At 36.9% G+C, this 12707-nt stretch overlaps 1 protein-coding gene across 1 annotated transcript in view; it reads left to right on the top strand.

The window, feature by feature from the left end:
* pappa2 (pappalysin 2) overlaps nucleotides 1-12707 on the top strand; it is a 66873-nt gene that overhangs the window by 23213 nt on the left and 30953 nt on the right. The window contains exons 10-14 of the mRNA XM_005797124.2: nucleotides 2047-2229; nucleotides 2984-3287; nucleotides 6803-6931; nucleotides 7033-7118; nucleotides 11695-11891. Of these exons, the coding sequence (XP_005797181.1) occupies nucleotides 2047-2229; nucleotides 2984-3287; nucleotides 6803-6931; nucleotides 7033-7118; nucleotides 11695-11891 (899 nt within the window). The remainder of the gene's footprint in view (nucleotides 1-2046; nucleotides 2230-2983; nucleotides 3288-6802; nucleotides 6932-7032; nucleotides 7119-11694; nucleotides 11892-12707) is intronic.

Consider the following 12707-nt stretch of genomic DNA (forward strand, 5'->3'; position numbering starts at 1 on the left):
AAGTCTTACACTAAACAGAGGCATGCAGGTAACTGGAGACAGCCAGTCTGTCAGGTTTCCTCACTTCCTTTCTACTGTGTCCCATAAAGACAATGTCGCTTAAAGTACCCACTGGGATGGCTAACATGATCTGCAGTTTCAACTGTAAGAAAAGAGAATAGTATAAATATAACCCCTACAAAGTGTTGTCTGTGTTCTTGGCTCATTTGAGTCCATTTTATGCCTTTTATTTTAATGCCTGGTGTCCTGTTGTGATGGAGCATTGTGGTTTATGAAGTAAGTCGAGTTCCTCAGGGCTCTCAATAAAAAAAAAAAAGAAAAAACGAAAAGCCCTAAAAGGACACATAGCAGGCTGAGCTCAGGAAAACTGTAGTTACATAAAAGCTCATTCAAACCCAAGATTGCTTATATATGTGTAATATAAATGTGGAAAAAAGCTGGGAAATTCATGTCTTCCAGTTTCTTGCCATTTTAGTAATGGTATGGATACTTTTGAGATTCATTGTAGCTTTTTTTGGAAATGGAAATACTGTTTTTAGTCATTCTTTGGCTTGATATTGTAATCTTTGCTTAGATCCAAACTTTTCTTTTGAATAAAGTTTTCAGGTTGTTCATTTTCACAAGAACTTGATCCTATTTCCAGTTTAGGTTAGATTCCTCTCAAACCGCATGTTTACCTATTCTGAATTTGGAAATTCTGCAGACCACGAAGGTAGCAGAAAGCTCATTTACTTCAAACCAGCCCCTTTTAGTGTGGTTATGGAATAGTGGGTTTTATTATTAGCTAATTACTTTAGGAATTTTATTTAACCCGCTTTGGTTGAACTTGGCTGCTTCCAAATCAAGAAAATGGATAAAAACCTCAAATGAACTTGACTTGACTTACATGCTGATATAGGAGTTTTGAAAAATAGGAGGTGTTAATTTGATCAATCAGTCAGACCAGCTTTATCACTGTTAGAATACAAGATAATAAATGCACAAAACCATAAACATCCAAAAAGTGTGTTTACAGATCCAACTACTGCAAATTCATGTCTTCTCACTTCAATTTGTACTATTTTTTTTTTTTACAAAATTTACATAGAAACTTGATTTTCTTTTTAATTTATTTTGATTTTACAATTTATGCTCCATGTTATCTGGCATTCAGGCTGGGAAAGGAAATGAGATTCTCAACTGGATAATCTTAACTAAGAACACCGTGATTAACCAGTCCGCAATATTTATTAAAACACTGTTAAGCTGTATAACTTCATCTGACTGCTTTCATGTAAACCAGAAAACACTTACAAGTACAACCTTTATGATTTTATGTGCATGAACATCTGTGTTTTTTGAAGAAAGCTTCATTGTTTTTCCTTGAAGTCAAAATATCTGTTGTTGTCTTGGGTTTACTGTGTTTGCAGTTCTGATGCTACAAATATGTAAATACGTTCAGACAGGATATAACTGAAAGACATATTGCCAGTAGCCTCATTTTATGTCAATATAGAAAGAATATTGGTCTATTTCCTGTATAATTTACTGTAGATCTTAATTTTGTGAAATAGTTTTATACTAGTACCTATTTCTAATGTCTTAGTATTTAAATTCCAATCACACGCTAGTCAGTTTTTATGGGGCAAAGAGAAATTCCAGTTACAAAACCCATAAACGAGTTCAGGTTAAAGTCTGACAAAGAAACTCTCTCTAAGCATTTTTGCATTTTAATGATGCAGAATGGACACAGTTATTGGAAATCTTCTTTGAGGTTGCATACACTATATTCATGTACCTTAAGCACTTCTTATACTTGTCACATCTACTTCAACTTGCTTGTCAAAGTTTTGACCTTTAACATTTTTGTGTTTTGGAAATGATGTGAAAACTTTCAGATTAATAGACCAACAAATAAAACATGAATCATCTGAAATCCAAATAAAACCAAGGGTTTTGCTTGCAACAAAACAAAACCTAGAAAAACATCAATTGATTTGAAGACTTTTTGGGAGTTATTGTGAGCTGCATCTGCTTGTTTCTACATTACAATGTTTCTGACCTCAGGGCCGCCAGATGTGGAACAAGCTTGTGAACCCAGTCTCCAGGCCTGGAGTCCTGAGCTCAGCCTCTACGATGCCAACGTAACGTCGCCATGCCCTGAAACAGAGGGCTGCACCCTAACTCTACGATTCCTGCACCCTGTCATTCCACACAGACTCACACTATGGGTAACCTATACATCCACGAGTAAGTGTTAGCGGATAACTAGCATGTTCAATTTCTGTGGTATGTTGGCTCCACGTCTAGTGACTAATGGTCAATGAATTATTAATACCAATGAATCAGAGTTGAAAAATATACGCTCAAAGACAAGTAGGTTAAATTTTCTGCAGTAAAGATTTTACATGAATACATGACATTTAAGAGTGATTTTACACAAACATGCTTGACGTTTTTTTCTGTGAAGTCAACAATCTTGACTTTACTTGCAAATCTGAATGTTTTTCAAAAACATGAACATAATGTGTGTAATTTCACTTATCTTTTAGTGTTTTTAGAAATTTCTTTTAGGATCTTGTAGTTTCCTTTCAGGGTGAACTTGCTTGTATAATGAGACCTAAGTATGCTGGTAGTTGGTTTGAATATTGACATTTTAAGTGTAATCCATTACCAGATTTAATTTATTGTAATTTTCTTTTCGTAGGAGATAGCAGTTTTATTCTTAACGTTTTTGTTCACTTGTACTTTAACAATCAGGAGCTCACCAAATTGTCTAAGATTTGAACAGGGCAAACCTTGCTTTTTTATTTCTTTACAGAAAATTTTATTTTATTCTTCAATATTTTATACTACTGGAAGTGGTCAGTCTTTTAAAAAATTCTCACACAAGCACATGGGTTTTCTAGTTTTACACATACCTGCAATAATAGTTTGTTGCTTAAGACAAATCAATGGCACCTAAATAGATGTGTTTGTCCCCTCTTCTCTTCATTCACCCCAGACAACCCTTCCATATCCAACATTGAGCTGATTTCAAATGCGGGGAATAGCATTCACCTCGGACCACAGCATGTCTTCTGTGACATGCCCCTAACATTGCGCCTCGACACCAACAACGCTGCAATATCGGCCGTCAAACTCTCCACGTTTGATGAGAAAATGGAAATCGATGCAGCCATGTTGTCTTCAGGCCCCAGCAGCTCTCTTTGCTCTGGCTGCCAGCCTGTGCAGTACCGAATTCAGCGCCAGCCGCCGTTTACCAGCAAATCCCCTCCGCCTCAGATGGGGCAAACATTCACAGACAGGTAACGGCTCAATGTTGGCTCATCCAGCAGGGTTTACCCAACCTGATTCACTAGAAATGTTTGTTATTTTATAATAAGTTCTATATTGGGTGTATCCAAAGATATGTGGAATAAAAAACGACGACCTGCTGAAATCAGAAATTAAATGCATGAGTATGTATTCCCCGTTTCTCACCTCTCATTCTAACCAAAGACTTCAGCATAATTTATTCGTCTGTTATGGGTGAGACCAGTCCAAAATAGTGTAATTTTGGAGCTGGAGCAGTTCTAGTATGATCCAGATGCAAAAAAGTGGTGAAATCAACCTTTATTGAAGTTTCACAAATCAGAAAAAGGTTTCACAAATCACAAACATGGTTATAAATATTCTTCTATTAGTTGAAAATAATCCAGTCCAGGTTTGAAGTGTCTAGGTGTTGTAGTTTTGGAATTACAGCAGATCTTGTGTGACCGACAGGAAAAAAAAGGGTGAAAATTGCCCTTTCTATGACCTTCTCTCTGACCTGTCTGCTGTGTCCCTGTTCTTTTCATGACACTATTAATTTGCTAATGTTCTCCAACAAACTTCTTGGGTCTTTTCAGAACAGCTGGTTTGATACTGAGATTAAATTACACCCAGCTTACTCTATTTAGGGACTATTGATTGAGTGTATGTGGAAGGGCAATTTCTTGCTTTGGATTTTATTTAGGAGTATCAAAGTAAAGGGATCTGATTTTTTATTTGATTAAAAATTTAAAATTAGATCTTTTTAGGTCTTTAGGACAGTTCACTACTTTTAATTTCTGTCCCATTAAAATCCCAATTGAAATAAATCGAAGTTTGTGGATACAATGTGTCAAAATGTGAAAGGGGTCAGGGAGGTTTGAATACTTTTGCAAGACAGCATATTTATAGAGTCTCGTGGATGAATGACTTGTTTTGCAAAAGATAGCCATGGTGCTTAACGGGAAATACCAAAATACTCTGTCTCCTGTTGCCAGTAATGACTAAGGTTATATGATTAGCTATGAAATATTGGCAAAAATGTGGAAGAAGTGCCAGCAGATAATCTCACGCACACATTATAGTCTGACATGTAAGTAGCTCACGGGAAAATATGAAGAGAAAGGAAAAAGATATGGCCGTAAGCAAATTCCAGTACGTATCTGAGTGTATGTGTCCTCAGATCTACTAATCTGTAGACATGTCTTTTAAAAGTGTTTGGGTCTGGTTCTGTTTAAAAAGCTCAGAACACAAATGTTTCCAACACGGGGATGCCGTGTGTAGCTGATCCAAATCTGTTTCAACAGCCATATACTTAATCAAAAGCTTGCTGGAGTTTCAGGCTGACTTGAATCAGTTTGTATCCTGTCTCATATTGCGGGGTGTCCAAACGATTACTGGAATCCAACTACAACCACCGCAAGCTTTGCTATTTTTTGTTTTTTCAGGAAATACCCTTCACCCAAAAATATCTGACGTCTCGGCTGCAATACTTTTCCATGCATTCAAAGCTGGTATAAGTGTGTGGATATGGCATCTGTGTCACATGATTGCAGATCTGTCGATTTCAAATGTGTGTTCTGAATTTCTGAGAAGCTGTCACCGTTTTAAAGGGCAGGCGAGATGTTAGATGCACATGGCTTCAAAAACAGCTTATTTTTCACAGAACACGTCTCCTATGTTACACAAGCTGCATCTAAGTGCAAAAAGATGCAAGGACCGGTGGGAATTGAGTTATGTGGGACTGAAGAGGGCAGAGAGAGGTTGATGTGAGGAGAAGGGAGAGCAACAAGCTTGAAAAATAATGAGAGTGTGGGATAGTGGAAAGAGAGGGGAGGAAAACAATGGCAATTAGAAACGATACAGGGAGAAAGGAAGTTGTTAAAGAGACCTGTCGACAGAGTGCTGGGTATTTTTCCTTTTTTAATTCCTGCTCTGAGATCACTTTTTTTTTTTTTTTTTTTTTTTACATGTATTGCAAATTAAAGCATCAGAGGTCACTGAAAGAGTCATGTCCCGAGTCCAGCTAAAATTTATGAAGGAGTTTTATCCTTTATTAATGCAGGCAGTTAGCTCGACGACACATTCAAAACATATTTTATTGCATATTCGAATCCAAGTTATTTAAATCTATGCTGTCTATATCTAGTCTTAATCCAATAATACATCAAGGTGGAAAAAAATCTCTGGTAAACACCCCATTAGAGTGCAGTAAAATAACACATTAAAATTGACCAGAATGACATGTTTTCTTAAGGGTTATTGCATCACATTTCTGACTTGGATAGATGGATAAAAGTGACTCTTGTGACTTATTTGCTAAGTTGTTGAATTTCTGTGTGTAACATAATTCAGTGCAGTTAGAGTTAATTGCAAAACTTGGTAAAAAAGTTGATTTCCTGCTTCAAAAACCTTGCTTTGAACTACTTATTTGTGATCACCTGCTTAGACAGCATTCTGGGAAGATCTGAGCACAGTTTGCAGATCATTTCACATGATTCAAATATGATGTCTGATTATATTTCAGAGTGTTTGTTTGCTACAAACACCCTCAGAGAAAATGTTTTTTAGTTTATGTGTATTTTTCCTACAACCTCAGCCTGGTAGTTTGTCCCAAATCAAAAGCAAATTTAAACAATCCGTCTTTATTTGTTGAATAAACTAAATAATCACAGTGACTGAGGGAAAGTGGCGTTAAAGAGAAGAAGAAAGATAAAATTCAGTGTAAAATAGTGTGAAGTAAATGTTTCAGTATTAGTCGTTTTGTTCTCATCCATTATTAATAAAGGAAACTTTTTAAAAGATGACAAACAGAACTCATCCTCAGATATTGGGGTTTGTGACTTCAAGTTGGTTTTAGATGCAGTGTATTTGTGTCAGACAAAACTCTCTTTATAGGCACTGCCCACCAAAACAGATCAATAACCATGAACTGGTGTCTCAGTACTGTTTGGCTTTAAGGACACTGTACACTGCAAGGTTACAGTAACTTTCACTTTTACTGCTGCGATACCAAAACCTTTTATAATCCAAATGACTCGGACAGACAGCATTCTTTGGGAATAGAAGAAAGTTTACTGCCTTCTCATACAAAAACAAAATCTGGCACTGAAACCCACACATTGACATTCATTTTATATATTGCTCTGTAGATATGATCAGTTCATGCCTCGGTGCAGTTACAAGTCTTACTTGTTTAAAGAAAATAGCAGGTGTACAAGTTTTGAAGATTAATCCAGCGCCATGCAAAAGTATTCACACCCCTAGAACTTAAATATTACAATCACAAACTGTAATGCGTTTTGCTGGGAATTTATGAGTATTTCAAAGTATTTCCTATTTGAAAAGGCTGGTGTCCTGCAACCTTTGGGTGCATCCTAACTCTTACTTCACCATTTAGCATTAAATATCATTGAAATTTGTGGTTGTCACATCACAAAATGAGGAAAAAGTTCAAGGAGGACTAAATTTTTCAACAGGAATGTGCAATATTTCAATAGATAGTTTATTTGCTCATTCCTATGTTTTTCAGCTCTGTTATGCAGGGAGTGAAGTACCAGTACACAATCCAGGTGGAAACCGGCCGTCTCCTCAGCTTCCCCTCTGCACCTCTTGTCTATACACCTGGACAGACCTACTGTGGGGACGGAGCCATACAGGGGTCTGTGCTGTTCACTTGCACGAACTTTGGTGACCGGTTGAGTATTTCCAATAGAGAAACAGTTGGAAATGTTGTTGATGGTGTTGCTTCTCCCTCTGCAGGACAGAGGAGTGTGACGACAGCAATCTGTTAGATGGTGATGGCTGCACTAAGAAATGCATCAAAGAGATGGGCTTCAATTGTGTCGGTGTGTACACAATTCAGAAAACACATTATGTTGTATTGCGTCTTTCAAAGAAAGTGTAGCCCTTTTACAATGTCCCACATTAAAATTGCCAACCTCGGTCGTACATATTAAACTTAAGCAGCATATAAACTTTCAGTGTGAAAGAGTAGTCACTAATCTGCCAAAAATCTCTCATTTGTGCACGCAGCAGCCTTTAGTAAAAGCTATCCTGCCAATCAAATTGCATTTACAAGACATAAAAGCTTCTGGCTTGAGTGGATTCCACAAACCATTAATGCAACATCACAGCAACATAAGGGAAAACAGATGAGGCAAGGGGTAAAATAAGCAAGATTTTGGTTTAACTTTCCATGGTTTTCTTTGAAAAGCAATCTGACATTAGGTTGGCTAAGATACATCAGAGAAAAACACTGGTTAGCTTGAAAACACACAGCTCTGTCTACAGTCAAACGTCATGTTTCTTTATTAATGTTGGTGTTGGTGTCTCTTTACTTCAGATAAATGAAACTTATGTTTTCAAAGATCAACTAGTGAGTTTTATCAGTTTGTTGCATAAAACAGCTAAAAATAATAACTTTGTTTTCAACTTTCATGTCTTATCTATAAAGAATATTTTTTACATTTTTGTAACTTATGCAACTTTTTTACCCTCACCAGGTTGCAACTGAAATAAAAACCGAGGCTTTTGTCTGACATTAAAGTCAGGGCATGTCTCTATCAGCTTTTCACATCTGCAGACGGAGCTTTCAGGTCATTCTTTGAAAAATAGCTGCAAATTCTGAGGCAGAATCATTTACAGGATATAAAAATGAAAAGTTTAAACCAAGTTTCGAGGAGGTTCTGTCACAAGATTTTTTTTACACTATCTTGTATTATGAATTTGTTAACAATAATTCTCTCTGGCAAACTAAGACAAACAAAAGACTCCATTCTTGATAAGATCAGACATTAGGCTGAGTGAAACAAGTCATCAGCCCCTCCGTCGTACCATTTTCCTTCTCAACAGATTTAAAATTTATCTTCCATATCAAGGTATGTCTGCCCAAATGCTCTCCTTTTGCCAGACGCTCCATCTCATAAATACTTCAAAATGTTACAGTCTATGCACAGATCAGCTGAGATCAAACAGCATATTGCTTTTATTTCAAGCTTTGTGTTTGTTCCACTGGCAACTGGGCGGTAGTTATTCATACATTTTGTAAGGCATTATTTTATGAGAGCTTGTTACAGGACTGAAAAAAGGAGTGAACAACACTGATCCGAGCTATTTTATTGCAGCTCTAGCTGAATGTTCAGAGCTGTTGTCATGTCGGAAGTTTAACCTCCTCCTACTGCATTGAGGGAAGTTTGCCGTATTACTGTCTTGCCACCCGTATTTTGCTTGTAGGTCAAAAAGTTCAATATTGAACTAATCTGGTCACAGCTTTGTAACCTACATGGTTTGTGACATACTCCAAATGTATCGTCTTTGTGACTGGAGAGAAAAATTTGAGATTTTTGGCAGATTCTGCAATTATCATTCGCACCGAAGGCAATATTCTTCTACATGTTTTAGCTGTATGACAGAAGGTGATGTCTTTAATACATAAATATTTATAAAAACCTATGATTTAGACTGACATTGATATTTTTGTAATGACCTCATAGTTAGGAAGTTGCTGATTGCAGGGATATTAATCAATAATCTTTCTATGTATATATTTCTTTAAGCAGTTTTTAGTTATTGAAAACATGAACAGTAAAGGTTTAGTATGCCTATCTTTAAACAGGTTTTTAAGCAATAATTCAATATCAAAATCTGGAACCCCTTATAAGTAGTTTGTTCTGGATTTGACTATATTATTGTCCAAAAACCAACTTGGTGCGTGTTCAAGATTGCATCTTATAAAGTTTGTTAACGACCACTTATTTTGTTGTTATATACGCAGAATAACAGTCTAATTTTAAGGGCTGTGTAAACCCCAGGTCAGGTGGTTGAAAAGCTGTAAAAAGTACCAAAAGCATGCAGCAAAACAAGTCAAAAGACAAACAAATATGCCACAAAGAGTGGTCCTGTCATCTGTGAATCCACCACAAGACAAAAATGCTTTGTCTCCACCCTCATGCATGCAAACAGACCACAACAGAAGCCTCACGACAAAACACAAAAGGGAATTTAGCCAGAATGCTTCGAAACCCCAAGGCCGAAAACGTTGTGTTTATTTTTTACATTAGGTCATATTTTGAGTTTGTCTGGAGTCATTGTTTCTGGCAAAGAAGCAGATATGAAAGATTACATTCCAGATAAGATCAGACATTAGGCTGAATGAAACAAGTCATCAACCCCTTCCTTGTATCATTTCCCTTCTCAACAGATTTAACATGTATCCTCCATATCAAGGTATGTTTGCCTAGACGCTCTCCTTTTGCCAGAAGCTCTTTCTCATAAATACTTCAAAATATTTCAAAGACTATGTACAGATCAGCTGAGATCAAAGAGCACATTGCTTTTATTTCAAGCCATGTATTGTTTCCACTGGCAGCTGGATGGTAGTTATTCATGTATTTTGTAAGGGCTTATGTTACGAGAGCTTGTTACAGGACTGAAATTTCCATCATCCAGTGAATTTATTTGTCAGGGGGAGAAAAAAAAAAGCTGAGGCAGACCCACCAAACCTCCCCTCCCGTCGACCACCGTCTCACAACAAGCCCTGCCATGCCGTGACTGAAACTATTACATCTCCTGTTATACAATAAAAGACATGACTAGGAAGGGAAAAAAATTGGCAACAACAGATTTTTGCAAATTGCAACTCTTAAAACCAATTATTCTGTTTAACATCTTAGTCATAGAAAGAATATTTGTTTGGGTTTTCCTTTACCACATTTGTTTGATGGCGTTAACTCTCACTATGCTATTATCCGTTCGTAGATTAGAGAGCTTTCTTTGACTTGTGTCAAAGTATCTTCTCTGTACTGCATGCCTACATATCCCGGGGTATTAAGAGACACATTAGTGTTTTTGTCTCACTGTCTGACATTAAATTGGACTAATCCTTTTGTGGTTTTAATTTCTGTCAATAGGGTTTAGAGAATCCTTTGTTTTTTCTTTTTTATTCTGAACTTTGCAAACATTTCTTTAATGTTTAGCAGCACTATCTACAGTTGCTAAACTATAAATGCTCAGCTATAAATGCTAACCTGTTTGACTTGGGCAAGATGTAAAATGGTAAATTGCCTGTACTTGTGTAAAACTTTATCTAGTACTTTTCACCACATTTAGTCATGCACAAATTCATCCCCTGATATTTTGAGTATTCCCCTTCTGACTGTAGTTTGGCCTACTCCCTCTGACATAGTTGGTGTAACTGAGTCAAGCTTGTTGGCCGCCTTGCTTGCCCACAAATGAAGAAAAGCTTTAAATAAAAATTATTTAATTAATCTTAGCTGACTTGTAACAGGAAAAGTTTAATCTGATTTAATGTGAGACATTAAGAAAAAACATGTTTAGTGACACACTGAAGTAAAATGTTTTAGCTTACAGCTTCTCTCATACCATTTGTCCATTTGGGCTACCTTTAAGCTCTTCATTTCATAGCACCTTGAAGGTGCCTAAGTTTCCAAGGGTTGAGCAGTATCTTAGCTGCTACAATTTTCTTTAAGACAGATCTCTGATCCCATTTCTGGGACTTCCTAGAATCGATTGTCTAGGAAACAACAGTTCCAGTGACCATTGGTAGCAATGAGACTTTTGTTTTTGTGTGCGTTTTCCCTAATATCTCTGTTGCTTAAGATTTCTAGATAGGTGTGTCTCCTATTTTCGGTGTCTAACAACACACAGTATTTTACTGGTTTTCCATCACGTGTTTATGTGTCTGAATTTGGAGGACCTGAAAATTGTATCTCCATAATTCTCCACCATTCTTGGTCTACTGTGGTTAGTATATATGTTGCTCAATATTCTAGCCACTGACACCTTGCCCAGATGTGGTACCCTCCAGACTCTTTTGCTCTTGCCCTAAGGTTCTGGTATTTTACTGTCTCAATTAGTGCCTCTTTTCTGTCCTTGGTCCAGTTTACTCTAGGGAATTCTCAAAAACTCTGTAAAGAAATCAGGTAGATTTCTGTTTTAGACACAGAGGAATGTAGTTTCTTGTGACTCATTTTGGTTGTGAGTCCTTTCAGAGTACAATGCGTTTCTTTTAGCATTAATGAGTAGTTTCATTTCTTTTCCCACAGACACCCAAGGTCAACTGAGGCGCCTTCAAGATTAAAATAACAGGCTAGGTCACCGATTAAGTTTCCTTTTATTAATATCACTGGTTACTGTAATCTCTGATAAAGAACTGAAGTCAAAGTTCATGTCTTGCCGTAATTTGCAGTCTGTTGATACCAGAGGCACAGTTTAGTTGGTGTGGCTATCATGTGGAGTTGCCAAAGAAAATACCAAATAGATTTGCTCAGATTTGGTTCACTGACAAACAGATTTGGATGATAGTCCGACAGTGGGAGAGAAGCATACACCTTGCCAGATGAAAAGAACAGGCTGTGTATTCTTCCATAAATTGTCTTCGCTTTCTTTTCTCTGTTCCCTAAGGTGAACCTAGTCAGTGTTATGTCTTTGACGGCGACGGCGTGTGTGAAGAATTTGAGCGGGGATCAAGTGTGCAAGACTGTGGTTACTTCACACCTTTGGGCTACACAGATCAGTGGGCTTCCAGTGCCTCTGCTTCCCACCAGGACCCCAAACGCTGCCCTGCAGTCACTGCCACAGGGGAGCCATCCCTTCCCAAGGTATAAAATAGAAGGCAGAAATTGTTCAATTTCTGATTTGTGCAAATCCTTATGCAATGGAGGAGCTGCAATCAGAAATAAATAATCCTGAGAGTATCCTTTTTTATAAAAAACAAAACAAACTTTTTGTTTAGATATCAGTTTTCAAGAGAAAACACAGTGGATTTGTAAAATAAAAGATATTTTACTGTAAAGGAGTTGTCCTCATGTAGAAATAAAATCTATATAGAACAGCTTGACATGTTTTTCATTGTTGCTATGGAGCAACTGTGTTATTGTGATTTGAAAGGAAAATGTGTTTGTCAATTTGTGAAGGCAATTTGCATTTACAATCTGCTGCAATGAGTCAATTTTCACAAATCCATCTTTACATGCAGAGCGTCAGTGCATAGCAATGTTCAAGTCTTACTACAGATTCCTAGTTGAACTTATGATGGAGCCATTGCAACACAGGAAATGTGTTTTGCTGTCCTCTATTCCATTCGAACTCTGGGTGTACTGTTATTATCCTGATGGAAGTTGAACCCCTGTCCACATTTAGACGTTTGTTGAAATAGTAACAGGTTTTCCTTCTGGCTAGCCCTATATTTAGCTAAATTCATATTTCTGTCAGCTCTGAATAATTTCCTTAGTGCTGCTGATGTAAAGCCTCCCAAAAGGATGATATTGCCACTACCATGTTTAATGTATCGACAGTTATGTAAATATTGAAAAAACATAGTTTTTATAAGAGTTACATACTGGCTTTAAGGCCAGTTTCTTTTTTTTTTTAACTTGCAGTTTTTTTGCCAAAATGTCACACATAAAACAATGCAC

This window comes from Xiphophorus maculatus, chromosome 6 (assembly GCF_002775205.1).
Source record: "Xiphophorus maculatus strain JP 163 A chromosome 6, X_maculatus-5.0-male, whole genome shotgun sequence".
NCBI classification, from domain to species: Eukaryota; Metazoa; Chordata; class Actinopteri; order Cyprinodontiformes; family Poeciliidae; genus Xiphophorus; species Xiphophorus maculatus.